Source organism: Microtus oregoni, unplaced genomic scaffold, assembly GCF_018167655.1.
Source record: "Microtus oregoni isolate MIOR12 unplaced genomic scaffold, Mior012 000021F_ref0000039, whole genome shotgun sequence".
Classification (NCBI taxonomy): Eukaryota; Metazoa; Chordata; class Mammalia; order Rodentia; family Cricetidae; genus Microtus; species Microtus oregoni.
The window spans coordinates 26,682,559-26,698,715 of NW_024543080.1; the positions used below are offsets into that span (position 1 = coordinate 26,682,559).

Below are 16,157 nucleotides of genomic sequence, written 5' to 3' on the forward strand. Positions count from 1 at the left end.
AGACACTGTGACCGCCTTCCCGTCTCTGAGACCCATCATCTGAATTCATCCATGCCAGCCCATTCTTCAAGCACATAGATTACTCTATCATATCCTTGGTAAATAGCAAGCATTTTAATTTTTGGTTTTTTGAGACAGGGTTTCTCTATGTAGTCTTTGCTGTCTTGGAACTTGTAGACCAGTCTAGCCTCTAACTCACAGCCTGCCTCTTCCTTCCGAGTAATGGGATTAAAGGTGTGCACCACCGCCGCCTGGCTAATATCAAACATATTTATAAGCACTGTGTATACAGCCTCTGTCATCTTATACTCATTATTGTGGGAGATGGACATGCAATATTTCCGTTTTGCAAATTAGGATACTAATGAGAATAAACACCTGATATGTCTTATTGTTTGCCTTGACATTTATCAGATATATGTTCAATGAGATTTTGGTTTCCAAGTTCAATCAAGACCTTCTCGATACTAACCTGGAGATAATAGGTCACTGAGGAGGTTCCAGAAACAGTAAACCAATGCTTTAGGGTAGATTTCCATTGATTGCGTGAGTGCTGTGTACCCTTGTGCAATTTTATAGCAGGGAAAACTGCCAAGGATGCTAGAGAGTATGATAGCCATGCATTTGTCTCTGATGTTAGAGAGAGTGATAGTGATGCATTTCTCTGATGCTAGAGAGTGATAGGGATGCATTTGTCTCTGATGCTAGAGAGTGATAGTGATGCATTTCTCTGATGCTAGAGAGTGATAGGGATGCATTTGTCTCTGATGCTAGAGAGTGTGATAGCCATGCATTTCTCTCTCCAACCCAGTTTCATCATGGTTTCAGTAGTTTGAGAGGGCCTGGCTGACCAGGAGAGCTAAATGAGAACTCATCCTAAAACAGTGGTTTCAAACTTCTTCCTCTTCCTGTAAAGGTGGCAGACTCCTAGTCTGGACAGGTAGATGATAACTGCTAATAAGTTTATCAACTTAAATGAACACATCACTAATAAGCAAGCCCCCTGGATTACCAAACCACTCCTAAGAGATATCATTTCATTTTGCTTCCTTTTTTTTGGGGGGGGGGGGGGGTTCGAGACAGGGTTTCTCTGGAGCTTTGGAGCCTGTCCTGGAACTAACTCTTGTAAACCAAGCTGGTTTTGAACTGACAGAGATCTGCCTGCCTCTGCCTCCTGAGAGCTGGGGTTAAATGGTGTGTGCCACCACCACCCGGCTATCATTTCTCTTCTTAAAGCAGAGATGGAACTGTGTGTGGAAAGGAACCTGGTATCTCCTTGCCATCTTAATTTTGACCTCTCTAGAGTGGATCGCCTTTGTTACCACTGTACCACTGTACCCCCAAGCTCTTCATGAGGCCTTCATGATTGATGAGAGATCACACAGACTGGTTATCCTAGGGTCCAGGAAATGAGAAACATCCTCTGGGAAACACCAAGTTCAAGACCAGATGACATGAGATCCTGCCTTTAAAGAAAACAACACAAATATGTTCTTAAAAGCCAGCTGTGAACTATACATGGAACAGCTATCAAATTGTATGAAGAGAATTGCATGCAGGTTTTTTTCCTCAATCAATCGCTACCTTATTATCTGTAAGGCAGGGTCTCCCATTTGATCTCAGAGCTTGACAATTCAGCCTGACTAGCTGGCTCGTGGACTCTCTTGTCTCTACCTCCCGCTTGCTGGTGTATTGTAGGTGTATTGCCACGCCCATTCTGCATTTATTTGATTTCTAAACTCAGGTCCTCACCCTTGCACAGCAAGTGTTTTACCAAATGACCCATGTCCCAATCCCTGTGTGAAATTAGGATAATGCAAAAGTAGAGGGTAAAGCTTGTGTTGCATCTGAAATATGATGTTGCAATAGACTATGACTGTTGGGCAAAACTGACCTTTCTAGAACTGAAAGAATAGGTGTGATTGAGCATAGCTTGGAGCTGTGACCTTCAGGATGCTGGGATGGACTGTAACTCTGATCCTGGAAAGCTCTTAGTGGCTCCCTGCCAGGCAGAGACTAGACTCCAGACTGCTTTCTCAGCATTGAGAACCCTCTTTGAGCTGGCCTGAGTGCTTCCTCAGCATGACCTCCAGTCCATCCCTACCCTGCCCATCCTTGGGGCTGCTTCCCCTTCTTAGCTTCCCTCTGAGTCTCCTACCATATCTGTGCCCCACAGGCAAGCTTGTCTGTACCACTTGTCTGTCACTACCTCTTGGTAATCAGTATCTTTATCAGGAGGTGGAGGAGTTTTCTCTTGCCTTCCAAATGGGGCAGTGGAGACAACCACTCCTTTGTCTTTTGGGGTGTATTTACTGGGCAAATGTTTGTTGAGTGCTTGCTGTTTGTGGAGAAGATGAATAGTTCACAGACTACAGCCCCGGGCGTCTCCTGTTCTGGTAGGGGGCACCTGACTGGTAACCAGAGAGCCAAAAAACCCCATGGTAAGTGGGCTGTGGGGGAGGAGTTGGCCCCGGTGGCTGCGGGCCCAGAGTGGCTTTTCTGGCTTCAGCACTACAGAGCCCTTCAGAAAGCCACATGTCAGCAGGTTGCATGGGAAGAGCTGGCACTGAAAGGTGGAAAATGAAGATAAATGGATTTTTGTAGAATGTTATTGTTGTCCTTTACTGCAGGGGAAGAAGGGCTTAACTTAATTCACTCCTGTTTGCTTGCTTAATTTTGCTATGGTGCCAGGTATCGGATTCAAGGTCTTGGCAGTAGCCCCGTCATCCCCACCTCCCCCCCTACCCCCCCGCCAGTTTCTCTAGGAAATAACAATGAGCCCTTTAAACATTCTCCTGTTCTCTCAATTATGTGACCTGTATTTTTTGGGGGGGAAGGGTGTTGTCAGTCTTGCAGCAAGGGGCATCTCAGGAGACGTTGATTACATTTGATGTGTGACCATGGATAACTTAACAGGTGTGTGATGGTCTTGAGAATGAAGTTAGAAATTTTGCTTCTACCTGGAGGAATGGTGAGATGAGTGTAGAGGGATCACTGACGACTGCCTACTTAAATCTTTATATTAAACATTTTTTTTATTTTCACCCCCAAATAAAAAAGGACCAAAAATATTCAATATGATGTCTAAATTTTAAAACATATTTTAGAATACTGTGTTTGAATTTTACCTAAGCTGTCACTTAAACTAGTCCAAAATTATTGACTTTGGGGTATCTTTTTATAAAATGAAAGAGACTAAGACATTCATTAGAAAGGATGAATAAATCTTATTGGTTTTGAAATGTATCATTTTAAAATAAATAGTAAATGACACCCTTAACAAAAATATTATATGGGTTTTACTTTTGATTATAAAAGGAATACCGCCGATGAGGGGAAGCATGTGCCCTTGTCAGACTTGACATTGGAGAATTGATTTGAAATGTAGGTCTGGTCTGAATAGGGTATTAAAACAGTTCTTTTTGTTTGTTTTTTTGAGACAGGGTTTCTTGGTGTAGTCCTGACTGTTCTGGAACTCACTCTGTAAACAAGGCTGGCCTTAAACTCAGAGATATACCTGCCTCTGCCTCCCAAGTGCTGGTATTAAAGGTGTTCACCAACTCTGCCTGACAATCGAAACATTCCTTGTCCACTAAGAAGCATGTTTCTTTCAGGTTACGAGAAGACAGATGATGTTTCAGAGAAGACCTCGCTGGCTGATCAGGAGGAAGTAAGAACCATATTCATCAACCAGCCTCAGCTGACAAAATTCTGCAACAATCACGTCAGGTAGGACGGGCTGAGGGGAAGCATGGGAGGACAGGATGGTAGAGCAGGATGGGTGGGAAGAAAATCCTGCCTAGTATGGTAGCACACATCTTGACTCCCAGTACTCTGGAGGCAGAGGCAGGTGGATCTCTGTGAGGTCTACAGAGTGAGTTCCAGGACAGCCAGGGCTACACAGAGATAGAACCGCTGTTTCAGAGGAGTTTGGTGAGGTGAGTTACCAGGAGCTCTCAGCTCAGGTAGGACGGTCTGCTGTTCTACTGTTTTCCCTCCAGAAAAGAAATGCAGGCTGTGGCCTGACTCATGGTAGAGTGCTTTTGTCTAGCATTTATAAAGCTCTGGGGTTAATTACCAGCCTCTCAAACAAAAGAAAAGAAAAGGCTAAGATCAAAATCCCCCGGATGTAGGAAGGAGCAGAAGGGGCAAGCAACCATACTCCAGGAACTTTGACTAATCAAAGCTGCCCATGGACGGTTGTCTTTTCCCTCAACCTGCTAATGTAGCAGTGTATTATTTTTACATGCCAAGTTTTAACAGCTTAGGAACAAATCTTGCAATTCTATACCAAGAACCTTTGGAGGTTTGGTTTGTTTGTTCTCGCTAGAGTCTTAAAATATGGGTTTGGATGGTTGTAATTTAGCATGCTCAATACAGCATGCTTTGAGAATGCCTTCCTTACTGTAAACCATAGGCTTTCAATTTCAACAGTCATGAAACAATTCCACATAAGCAGTAGGTTCTAAGTCGCTTTGGACCACATGAACACCCCAAGTGCTTGCCTGGTTGTCTCCAGGGGCAGATTTACCGTATTTGAGATGTACCCATTTACAAGATTGCAGATCCTCTCGACGTATCTCTGTTGAAGAGTATGGCATGGGTTTTTAATCTCCCCCTATTTATTAGCCAAAGGAAGGAAGACGTAGCTGTTGCCAAGACCAATGCATTTATGCCTTACTGACTCTGGGCAGTGTGGAGTCGTCGCCATGTTCCTAGCATGGTCATAGAGACAGCACAGGAAGAACAACCGAAAAAGCTGTTGGCCTGGTTATCTAGGGAGCTGTGTCCGCTGTCTGCCCTGTCAAAGGCCGATGTTTCTCTGTTGATGTGCTATGCAGTGTCTTATCTAAAATTGCCCTTCTTTGCAAGCTCCTCCTGGTACTGTTCAGCGTGATAACCGGCCAGGGAAGACAAGTGATGTTCTAGAGAAACAAAGCCCGCGGGATTCAGCCTTGGCTTTTTCGCCCGTTCCTTTCCCTGTTTTGCGTACATTAGCAATCCTCACTATAGTTTCCAAATTTGAAACTGTGAACAAATGTTGTCCTCTGATCGCTCCTGCGCTGGGAACAGAACTCTGAAAACACACGGGTGCTAATTGCAGAGGAGCTAAGCTCTACGCTTCCTTTTGTTTTTGCTTTCTAGTACTGCAAAATACAACGTGATCACATTCCTTCCAAGATTCCTCTACTCTCAGTTCAGAAGAGCGGCGAATTCGTTCTTTCTCTTTATTGCCCTGCTCCAGGTAAAGTTCCGTCCATCTTCAAACCTCTGTTCAAAGCCAGTGTGAAGGAAGGAGGAAAGGCTTTGTTAAATCCTCCACTTATACCCTGAGGCTTGTAGAAAGGCTGAGCTATGAGCTGGCCATAATGTGTATCCCCTGCTACTGGTGCTGCTACATACCCACCGCATCAGGCATCCGCCCCCCTCAGAGCCTTGGGTCCGTGCTTATTCAGATATTTGATATGATCTGTAAATTCAGTGCCAACAAGTGCTCGTTTTCAGTGTTGAAGGGAATAGACTTTCTCCCCAAATTGTCCAGTTAGTTATCTTTCAGTGAAAGTGTTAATACTGATTGACTCACTATAAAAATTATCACTTACAAAAATGACCATTTAGGTTAGTTGTTATAAATGTTTTAAGAAGAAAAACTGCATTGAAAGTAGCAAATGTTCACTGTTAGCAAAAGAAGTTGAAAACGCAGCACACGGAAAAATGAAACCAATCATTACATACAGCACCAGGGCTAACTGCTCTTGAGAGTGGGGTGTGGTGCTCTGGTCTTCTTTCCGGGCCCCCAGCATTATTTTCTGATTCAGATAACGAAAAGGGATAATGAAATGAGCATTATTTTGTAAGCTGACTTATTCGTGTTAGATGTGCAGACATTTCTGCAGATATCTACTGCATCTCTTAAGTCATCGTTTTGATGGTGATGTGTAGTATCATGTGCTGCTCTGTCTTTTTCTCGGTCTTACACTGCGTGAGCGTGACGTACCGTGTATTTATGATCAAGCAGATTAACTTGTTCTGCAGATCCTTCACCCAGTACTAGTAAAATCAGCGAGGAATGTTTGAGAAGACCTGTGACTTTGTTCTTTTAGGTATTTGATAGCCATTCTGGTTCTCACTGGAGTTATCTTGCCTTCTTTCTTATTCAGCAAATACCCGACGTGTCACCTACAGGTCGTTACACAACACTGGTTCCTCTCTTATTTATTTTAGCTGTGGCAGCTATCAAAGAGATAATAGAAGATATTGTAAGTATTTCAACTTTTCATATATAAACTGGCTCAGGTGTATTATTAATTTTATTTTCTTAAGCTACTTAATTTGCAGCATAGGCCCTTTAAAATGCCCATTCAACTTAAAAGTGAATAGACCTGGAAATCGGGTGTAACAGATTAATATCAAGAAATTCTTGATACAGTGTTCTCTTCAGTTTATAATTTATTAATAAAAGAAATAAAATATAGTTATTGACTTGAAGATAAAATTGCATTTGAACAGTTTCCAATTAATTGAAATAATCTCCAAGTTAAATATAAAAGATTTTTATTTGTACTTTTTATTTTTAAAATTAAACATTGTGGTTTTCACCTTGTTAGATGCCTTGTTTCTTATCATTCTATTTTAGAATTCTGAGTTTCCTTTCCATTTATCTTGTCTTATTGAAAGAAAGTAGCAGTAAGTTTGTTATTTTTAGCTTCCGTGGTAGGAAAGAGGAAGTCAGTTTCCCTTTGTAAAATAAATTCCCCCAAATAACTTTAGACCTTTTCTGCATTCTATTTTAGCTGTCTTATCTGATAGAGCCAAGGTTGTGTTTTACACAGTGGGTTGTTTAGAATTCCAGTTGTTATACAGTACTCCTTTGCATGTCTAAAAATGACCCCCATCGGGCTTTAGAGAGTCAGATTTGGGTAAGGGAGGCTGAGAAAGTCTTTATAAATACACAGCCCCAAATTTCACAAATAGTAGCATTACTTCTGCATCATCACTAAATTAATATTATTAAAAAGAGAAAAAACATAGACTCACATGACCTGATAGAATTGAAGTGATTGGGCATTGTGTTGGTGGTCTCAAGGCTCTAAGTACCTAACAGTAGATGCTGAGTACATAGGTGTGTGTGTGTGTGTGTGTGTGCCCCCTTTTTACATACGGTGGTGCTCTTGATTGGTGATATCCTGCTTGGGCCCACACTCAGGGAGATTGAAGGAATTCTCTTTCTTCGTGTGTTCCACTGACTTTCTTTAAGCTGTGGCTGGTTTCAGCAGCCCCTGGGGACTGGTCCTCACCTTAACTTTTGTCTCTTTCTTTTTATTCTTTTCTTTCTTTAACTTGATTGTTTTCTCGGGCACATGTGATTCATTAGGCATTGTGCTATTGGTTTTGGGTTTGCTTGTTTGTTTTTCACTCAGTGGCTTCAAGAGTTCTCCATTTAAAGCATGGAAATTGGATCTGGAGAGATGGCTCAGTGTTTGAGGATGTGTACAGCTCCAGCAGAGGACCTGAGTGTGTTTCCGAGCACAGTGTCAGAAAGCTGGCAATTGCATGTAACTGTTTCAGAGGATCTGATATCCTCTCCTAGCCTGGTTTCATTCACAATGCTCACACAGTCATGAATATAAATTTAAAATATCAATTGGTCTTTTTTTAAAAAAAACAACACATCATGGTACAAATCAAAATTAGAGTTGTCTGTTGAGTTGGCTCAACCATAAAGCCATATTCAAAACCATAAAAACACTCTTTCTTTTAAGCCAGAAAATTATTAAACATTAGTAGGTTTCAGTCATTGCAAAATGAATACGTATTCAAAGTCTGTGGGATGCAGGTACCAAGTATCAGTCATGTGCTGATGAGTGAAAGAAGTCTGATGGAGCTGAACATCCGGGAGAAGAACTAGATGGGCACTTGGAAAATAATGATTAGCAAAGAAAGAGGGTGCTAGATAAAGTAATAAAATAAAAGAAAGTCCAGGGTGGCTTTGAGTTTCTGATTCATAAAACCGAGTGTGTGTGGGTTCGTGGTTCCTTGCCTGGGCTAAGGTAACATTACAGCATGGGCACAGTTCAAGGCCCCTTTGAAACAGAGAGAGGAAGACAGACCCAGAGAGAGCAGAGAGAAGGAGAGAAGTTGCGAGAATGGACTAAAGGCAGCCCCAATGATAATCTTGGTGTGAAAGAGTTGAGCTAAGTAAGGAATGTAGGGTAGAAGTGAGAAAGGGCGGGGACTAAACCCTGGTCATCCGCATCTCTGAAGAAGGGACCAAGTGAACTTGGAAAACAGTACCTGGGGGACAAAAGGGGTTCATGAACAAGGAGTCTGAGTCCATCACCTTCTCAGAAAAATTCCTTGACCCCTTCAAAGACTCAGCTTCCTTCCCTCAGATGGAATTTAGCATGCCACTTCCAGTCTTGTCAGGGAACTAATTCTGTTCATAGGACGCCATTTGCTGATGGACTTCCTATCCAAAATGGAAAACAGCAAACATTCCACCATCTCGCAGTGATAGTGAGTGAATTTTGATTATAAGCATTTGGAATCAGAGAATAACTATGTTTTTGTGAACTTTTAGTTTTAGAAGGAATAATATTTTTATCATTCAAACTATAAATTCCTTGTCTTTGGAAAGTTAGGAGCTGGATACTGACCTAGTTTATTAACTGGGGGGGAGGCTGGAGACAGAGAGGGCCTGGGTTAAGAATTTTTGGTAGGTGAAAACTAATGTCCAAGGCCACTTTTAGTTTCGTAAAATTTCATTTCTTGTATGATATGAAATGTTTCATTAATTAACCTTTATCCCCATCAGTTAGGAGTCTAACCGTTGTCCATCATATTTGGGGAAAGCAAAGATCTACCTTCTTTTACTATCTAAATTTACCTTGGACTTTAAAGAAGTTTCTTGAATCAAGCTTATTTTGGATTACTTTCAAAATTTCTTGTCATCTCTACTAAGAAAGAAACAGTGGCAGAAAGTAGTTTGAACTTGACGATTGTATTTTTCTGTTGCTAAGTACAAAATGATTTTATTCCAAACAATATTCTAGCAAATTATACTTTCTTTTGGAAGCAGTAATATGCCCATGGGATTTCTTCACCATTACACATTTATTGCGAGCAGTTTGCGTAGAGAAAGACATGCCGTGTAGATGTGTGCCTATCCTGTCCCACAGCTCCGCACAGAGAGACTTCGGTCCTGTTTGTATGCTGCACAGTTCAGGTCGTACTCTGGCGACTTGAGTCCACATTGTCAGCTCTTCCTCCACTGTCTCAGATACAGCAGTGGCTCCCGGGAGCACTGACTCTACATGTTTCTCTTGGGCAATTATTTTCACTAAGCTTCAATACTGTATTTTCTTCTCAGATGGAAGGCTTAGGCACTTGCATTTGTCCTCCGTTCTCACAGCTGGTGCAAGCCTTGGCTTTCTAAAGTAGGATCTTCGAGCAAAGGATTAGTTACTCTCAACCCTTGGCTGCCATGTTGCCCAAGTCTGGTGTGTCTCTCTCCATGCTGTAAGTTTAGACCGAAGCCACAGGAAACCTCCGGTTGAAGTACAGAAGAGATCATACCCATATCGGGGCCGCTGGCCATGAGCGTCTCACCTTTCCTCTGGCCTTTTGTTTCTTTCTCTTACTCTTCTGCAGTCTTGGCTTATGTAACTGTTCAACCTCACCTGCCTCAACTTAAAAATCACCTGCTCACCATTTCCTTTTGTGGGTGCTTTGGGAGGAAGAGAATAGTAGCTATTGCTCGGTGGCGTCTGGTTGCGCGTGGTGGTCCCGTGGGGCCGTGAAGACAGGCTGTAGTAAAAGGGGAGGATGAATGTGTTTCCAGCTGTCGGCAGACATCCATGCATCTTCAAATTATGGAGGATGTACTCAGCTTAATCAGATAATGAGCCTCACAAAAAGCTGAAAATACTTCAGTCCCATTATTAAATGGCAGTTATTATAGCTAATTCTCTTGGGCGATCTTCTACGTGAGTTATTTAAGCAATAGACTAAATCAGGCTTTTGCTTCATGTTTTCTCTAGTAACGTTAAAATGTTATTCTCCCTGTTTGCTGTTTAAGAACTTTCTGAGTGCCCCAAGCTTGTGCTCCCAGGGAGGGGTCTGTGAACAGTCTAGCAACACCCCTGTCTATGAGTGCAGAAATCTAAAAAGCCGGAGAACATAAGTTAAATGACCTTTGTTGGTTGTGAGTGCCATTTTACTTTATCAAACTCGTTCACTTTTTCACTGAAGTTTTTGTTTTGTTTTGTTCTGAACTTTAGAAACGGCACAAAGCTGATAATGCTGTGAACAAGAAACAGACACAAGGTAGGTCCTTCACTTTTGTCTTGTGTTTACCAAGTGTGCTCACCGTCATATCCTCAAACTCTACTTAAATATGATTCGTTTGAGAATACTATGCTATATTGAAATACCTTCTGTCCCAGATTATCCTTCTTACTTTATTAGCAATTATTAGTATGGCACTTAAAAAATCACATGAGAGTGATATTTTCGAGAAAGCCACTGTTTAATATCCTCAGGTGCTTCCTAGCTATATGCTTCTGAATATATTGTTTAAAAGGTCTACAGTTTTTTCACTGTGTTAAAAACTATAAAATGCTTTTGCTTTATTTGTGGACAGTGTTGACTGTAGAAAGAAATAATAGAAAATTATCTGAAATTTTGTTAGTGGTTTGAAAACCACGGAGTTATTCCACACGGGCAGATGAAATTAGCCATCAGAATAAAGCCCATGGTTAAAACCAGGGCCAGATTCTGAATGTGCATAGTGTTTTCACGGTCTTTTCTGGTGTAGACCAAACCAAAATGACCTTCAACACAGCCAAGAAGACTGTGTCTCTCATGTTTTTAAAAAGTCCCTAGAACTTTCTTGCAGACATCTTACACCATCCCTGAGTCTGCTTCTGCGGAGGGAGTCCTTTCTCTCAGCAGTTCTCTGGTGAAGGTATCGGGTATCTTCCAGCATCACCTAGTCTTCATGCATAGTATTTAGAGCAGCTCCCGTGGGGAGGCCCTATGGCAGGGGTTCTCAACCTGTGGGTTGACAAAATTACTGTTATGAATAGCAGCGAAAGCATTTCACGGTGGCAGGACACCACAACATGAGGAACTGTATTAAAGTGTCCCAGCATTGGGAGGTGGAGAGCCACTGCCCTATGGGAATGCGCTCCTCTTTCTCATCACTTCCCACCAAGGCCGCATCTGCTAGGTGTTTTATATATTTGAGGAGGATGCATTTATTATTATTAGCCTAAAATATTTGGAGTATCTACCGAAATATTCCTTTGTGATGTAAGAAAAGATCAAATGAGGATTTTAGCTTGGAAGAGCTTGCAGCCTACGTGTTAGATTAGTACGTAGGAAAAAGGAACATACATGGTTAGAGATTTGGGTGGAAGGTGAAGGATTGGACTGTGTGGTCTCGACGCATTAGATTTTTGTGGCAAATAGTATTTTCCCTGTCTGATCCTGTAGAGACCTCCCCCCCCCCCCCCAAAAAAGAGAAAAGTCCTGGAATTCCTTGAGCTAGGTCTTGAATTTGGGGAGGACTGTGGATAAGTAGAGAGAGACACAGGGGTGGGTTGAGTGGGAAAGGGGAAGAGAAGAGAGCCTGAGAAAGAAGACGGACAGCTGCTGGATTGTTGGAGTAAGCTATTATTAGAGCATCAGGTGCCCATAGCAGAGGGAAGCAGCCATGTGATTACACGATAGGCCGGTCAAATTTTATGAGACGGTAAATGCCGGGCCGAGGAGATTCCAGCTTTCCTTGTGCGTTCCCAGCAGCTATGACTAAGGCTTATGAATCACAACAGAAGCAGATTGAACACATAGGGTCAGGATGGGGAACAGAAAGGATCACAGGAGAGGGACTGGGAGCTGCTCCAGGAGTTCCATGCAGAGAGGCAATCACAAGGATGCAAGGGAGCTATCTAGATGTTTGGGGTGCTAGTATTTCCCACAGTGCATGGCTCTTGCGTTTGTTGTCATGTTGTTTGGAATACTTAGTGGAAGCTTTTGGAGGACAACTATGCGAGCCATTTCCCAGCTTGTAATTATCACTGGCAGAGCACTCCAGTCTTTGGTGATTGGCTGGAGACTTCTGCAAGCTTTGAAAGACAGCTTTCATCATGGTATGATTTTTCGGTCAGCAAACCTTGTGCCAGAGGGAGGCTGATTTCTTATATCTCCACTTCCCAAAGTGTTCCCTTTGGAAGGAACATTCTTTGTGGGTTCTTCCTGGTTTTTTTCCATCCTCTGCGTGGGGTTGCAGGATTATCTCTCCATCTGGAAATGAAGACCAGACACGTGTGCAGGAAGGCTTCCCCACTAAGTGTAAATGAGCCTCACTTATGCAATGAAATAGAAGGACTTGGCTATAGAAACCAGGTTAGTCAGCAGAATACTTGGAAATCCTGTATCCAAGAAACAAGGTTGATGCTTGAAGTTGTTTCCTGGGTGATTGGCATCTTCCTGCTAACCTCTGCCTAGTTTGGGCACTGGTACTACTCTTGGTTTGGCAAATGATGGGAGATAACAAAAATGTTTGAACAGGATGCTGTCTGCTGTCAGATAACTCAAATTAGTTAATATGAGAGCCATCTGTTGCCATTAGACCAGAGTGAAATTCGATTTACTCTCCTGAACCAAGGCAGTGGTTGGTGTGTAGGAGGGGGAGGAAGATATTTATGACAGGTAATTAATTTTGACAAAGATTTAAAGTATTAAGCTTAGATTTTCTAAATGTTTGCCAAGGCCACATAATACATGAAAGGATGCCTCTTATTCTAATGCGAGGGCTCACTCTCGGATATTCCCACTCAAAGGAATGCTCTTTCGTATTTTGGGTCAAGACACAAGAAAGCCTCCTCCGCTCTCTTACTCTCAGCATCCCTGGAGACTACAGAAACAAACAAAAAAATTACCATTTATTTCCAATATTTTTTAGCCACTTGGCTATCGTTTGGTGCCTGTCCGTCACCTCATTTTTACCAGCTAAGTTACGGGGCTTGGCTCCAACTCAGAGCTTTATATTTAAGCTTTGTCCTCGATATTTCTGGAGAAATGCCACTTTTTGCCTTGGAGATCCATATGTTGGTTAAGCAGATAGCTTAGTGATCTGGCAAATGGAAGTTATTTATTGTTTTCCAAGAACCTAGTTGCAGAGAAGGGGCAGGGCATACATTGATACTAACAAGTGCAGGTACACATGAATCTGGGTGAGCTTTGTGGTCCATTCTTGCCAAACAGTGGCGACTGCTTTTCTTTGTGTCTGTGTGCTGTGTGCTGCTGTGGTGATGGTTTGTAGTCGACAGGGACACTGCAGAGGACAGGCCCATTGCTTGCTCGTCTCTAGATTTCCAGGAGCTTCCAGCCCAGGGGCCTGTCTTTGTGGATGCTGCACGCACTTGCCTCTGTGTGTGTGTATGTGCGTGCATGCATGTGTGTGTGTTTATGCATGAGTGGTGTCCGTGTGCACACACACATGTATGCGCGCATGTGTGCATGTAGGTGCATGCATGAGCAGTGTGTGTGTGTGTGTGTGTGTGTCCATTCTCCAGAAGAATACTTGGCTATAACTAACAAAGGGAGAACAGAGAGACTGGGCATGCAAGGAGCTCTCTTGAGAATTTGTGATCTAAGGTGAGAACAAGATGAAGTAATATATGTATACACATACACTATATATACATATATGTATATGTATATCACTGTGTTCTGGACTGCTTTGCAGGCACGGATCAAATCTTAGCATGGTGGTAACGCTCACCCTTCCGTACCTTCACTGTCAGTCATTTTAGCAGCACTGTCGCCCTAGCTTTACCTCCTGTAAATGGATACAGTATCTATGTCTCGCTTTCATTATTCAGAACTCAGCACAGGGTCATACTTGAGGGCCTCGGTTTTCCTTGCATCTAAATTCCCCTCTAGTTCCTCTGATTTCTTCTTTCAACTTCTGTTTTTCCTGTGTCGCGCACACACACGACATTCTCTCCCTGTCATCCCTGAATTGGGGTGTTTGTGCCAAGCTTACCTCTGTGGACTTTACACTTGGCATTGTTACTGTAATATCTACATTGTCTCCAATCCCCATGTGGATTTATTGTGGTGGTTCTGCCAATGCTCTCTTTAAATTGTAAAACCCTTCTTCTGTTTTCTATGGAATGCTATGAGAATTTCGAGTAAAATGGAAGTCTTATGTAAAATTATGGCATGGAGGGCTGAGAGAAGATGGAGCTTGGGTACAGAGAGGAGATGGAGCTTGGGTACAGACTAAGGTAGTCAGGATACTTTATAAGTAGCGGTGAATAGAAGTGATATTTAAAACCCCAGGTTTGGACATACTCCCTGAAGGATGCTCTGCCGATGTCCAGCAAGTGTGGTTTGGGAAGCAGAGCCACCTGCTGACCCCCTGGCTTGTTCTGTGGTTGGATGAAAGCCAACGTTACTGGAGTTAGTTTTCATGCTACCTTCTCTTACTATCACAGCAGGTGTGTTGTGAAAAATAAGACTTCGTTAATGAACTTTCTCTGCAATTAGACTCCGTAGAGAAGGCAATATGAAATCCTCGTAACCTAGGCACACCGGCTTTTTAAAAATTTATTTTATGTGTATGAATGCTTTGCCTGTTTGTATGTATGTGCGCCATGTGTGTGCCTGGTGCCTGTGGAGGTCAGGAGAGGGCATTTGATTCCCTGGAACTGAAGTTAGGATGATGATAGACCACTAACCCAGGTCCTTTGCCAGGGCAACAAGTGTTCTAAACTGATGAGCCATCTCTCCAGCCCCTCTCATCTAGACACACTGGTCACACCACAAACTAACTGACCCTCACTTGAATTTCCTCCTCAGTGTTGTACTGTCTCTTCTGATGTGGAAGTGAGGTAGTATCGTCAGGGTGCAGGGCGCAAGCAAGACCCTGTGGTGTGCACAGTTGGTAGTTGCTGACCGCCCCCTGGAAACCACGTGACTTTTAAAGTCTTCTGTGGAAAAAGCATTGAGGTGCTGTTTGGGTAATTCAGTCTGAAGTGACCCACTAACAGGACAGAGTCCATCTGCTTCAGTTCTCATCAGAGCTGACAAAGGACTTAAAATAGCACTAACCCACTGGCCCATGGAAACGCGGAGCAGTGCCTTCTGTCTCAGGGCAGGCTCCCCACGTATGAACATGCCCCTTTCCATGTGAACATCAGCTGACCTGTGTGCAGCTTTTTAGATGGTATGGTTTCCTGCGGCTGAAGGTCATGCATGTGGATCACCTGAAATTCAGACATCTTGAAGACTAATAGTATCTCCAAATCATTTGCATGTCCTAGGCATGTGTAAATTGAGCCCACTGGAAGTCCTCCGCTATAATAACTCTGGATAGGGAGGCAGTATTTATTTATGGAGTAGCACAGCCTGGGTTGTGTTTCACGTCTCCCATAAATCAAAAATGTAACACAGAGAAACAAAACCCACTGAGGAAATTTAGGAGCACGGTTTAATCGTGAGGGTTCTGATTTCAGAGTTGCGGCTTCCCTTCCTGTATGGGCAGACCGCTCTCCCCTTGTCTTTTTTTCTTTCTTTTCTTTTAAACACAGCGTTACACTGTAGGCACTTCCTCCCACCTGTGTTAGATAAGCCCAGATGAATTGCATGACTAGAGTTCCTGAGAAAAGTAGGTGTGTTTCAAATAAAGGACGTTTGTTATTCCCCTCTAGTCAGTCTGTGTCGAGCTCCTCCCCTGTGCTGAGACCTAGGTAGAAACACAAGCACAGTCCCCTTCCCCGCCTCATGGGACCTTGTGGTAAGGGAGGGAAGATGAAATGCAGATGAATGTGCTAGCCAGACCAGGCACTGAGGACCAAATGAGAAAAGCAGAACTATAAATGGCATTTGGGAGGTTCCCAGTGGGTGGGTGTCAGAGCTCGAAGCAGACAGGGCTGCCTGTGGCTGAAGGGCTACTATGGGCAGCTCAGTGGGATGTGGGCAGATGGGAGATACCGATCTGGAAACTGCAAATGGTCCCTTTTGACAATAGCAGAGATGCATGTTGGGGGAGCAACAAGAGCGTGGAAGGGCAAGTTGGGGTCATGCTTAAGAGGCTTTTGGAGACCCTGATAAGAAAGAGGAAGACATGGTTGTAGAGGTAGCTA

At 43.1% G+C, this 16,157-nt stretch overlaps 1 protein-coding gene across 5 annotated transcripts in view; it reads left to right on the top strand.

The window, feature by feature from the left end:
• Atp8a1 (ATPase phospholipid transporting 8A1) overlaps positions 1 to 16,157 on the top strand; it is a 209,039-nt gene that overhangs the window by 28,662 nt on the left and 164,220 nt on the right. For all 5 annotated transcript variants that reach the window (XM_041671068.1, XM_041671072.1, XM_041671070.1 and 2 more), the window contains exons 2-5: positions 3,615 to 3,729; positions 5,146 to 5,245; positions 6,162 to 6,260; positions 10,281 to 10,326. In XM_041671068.1, coding sequence (XP_041527002.1) covers positions 3,615 to 3,729; positions 5,146 to 5,245; positions 6,162 to 6,260; positions 10,281 to 10,326 — 360 coding nt within the window. The remainder of the gene's footprint in view (positions 1 to 3,614; positions 3,730 to 5,145; positions 5,246 to 6,161; positions 6,261 to 10,280; positions 10,327 to 16,157) is intronic.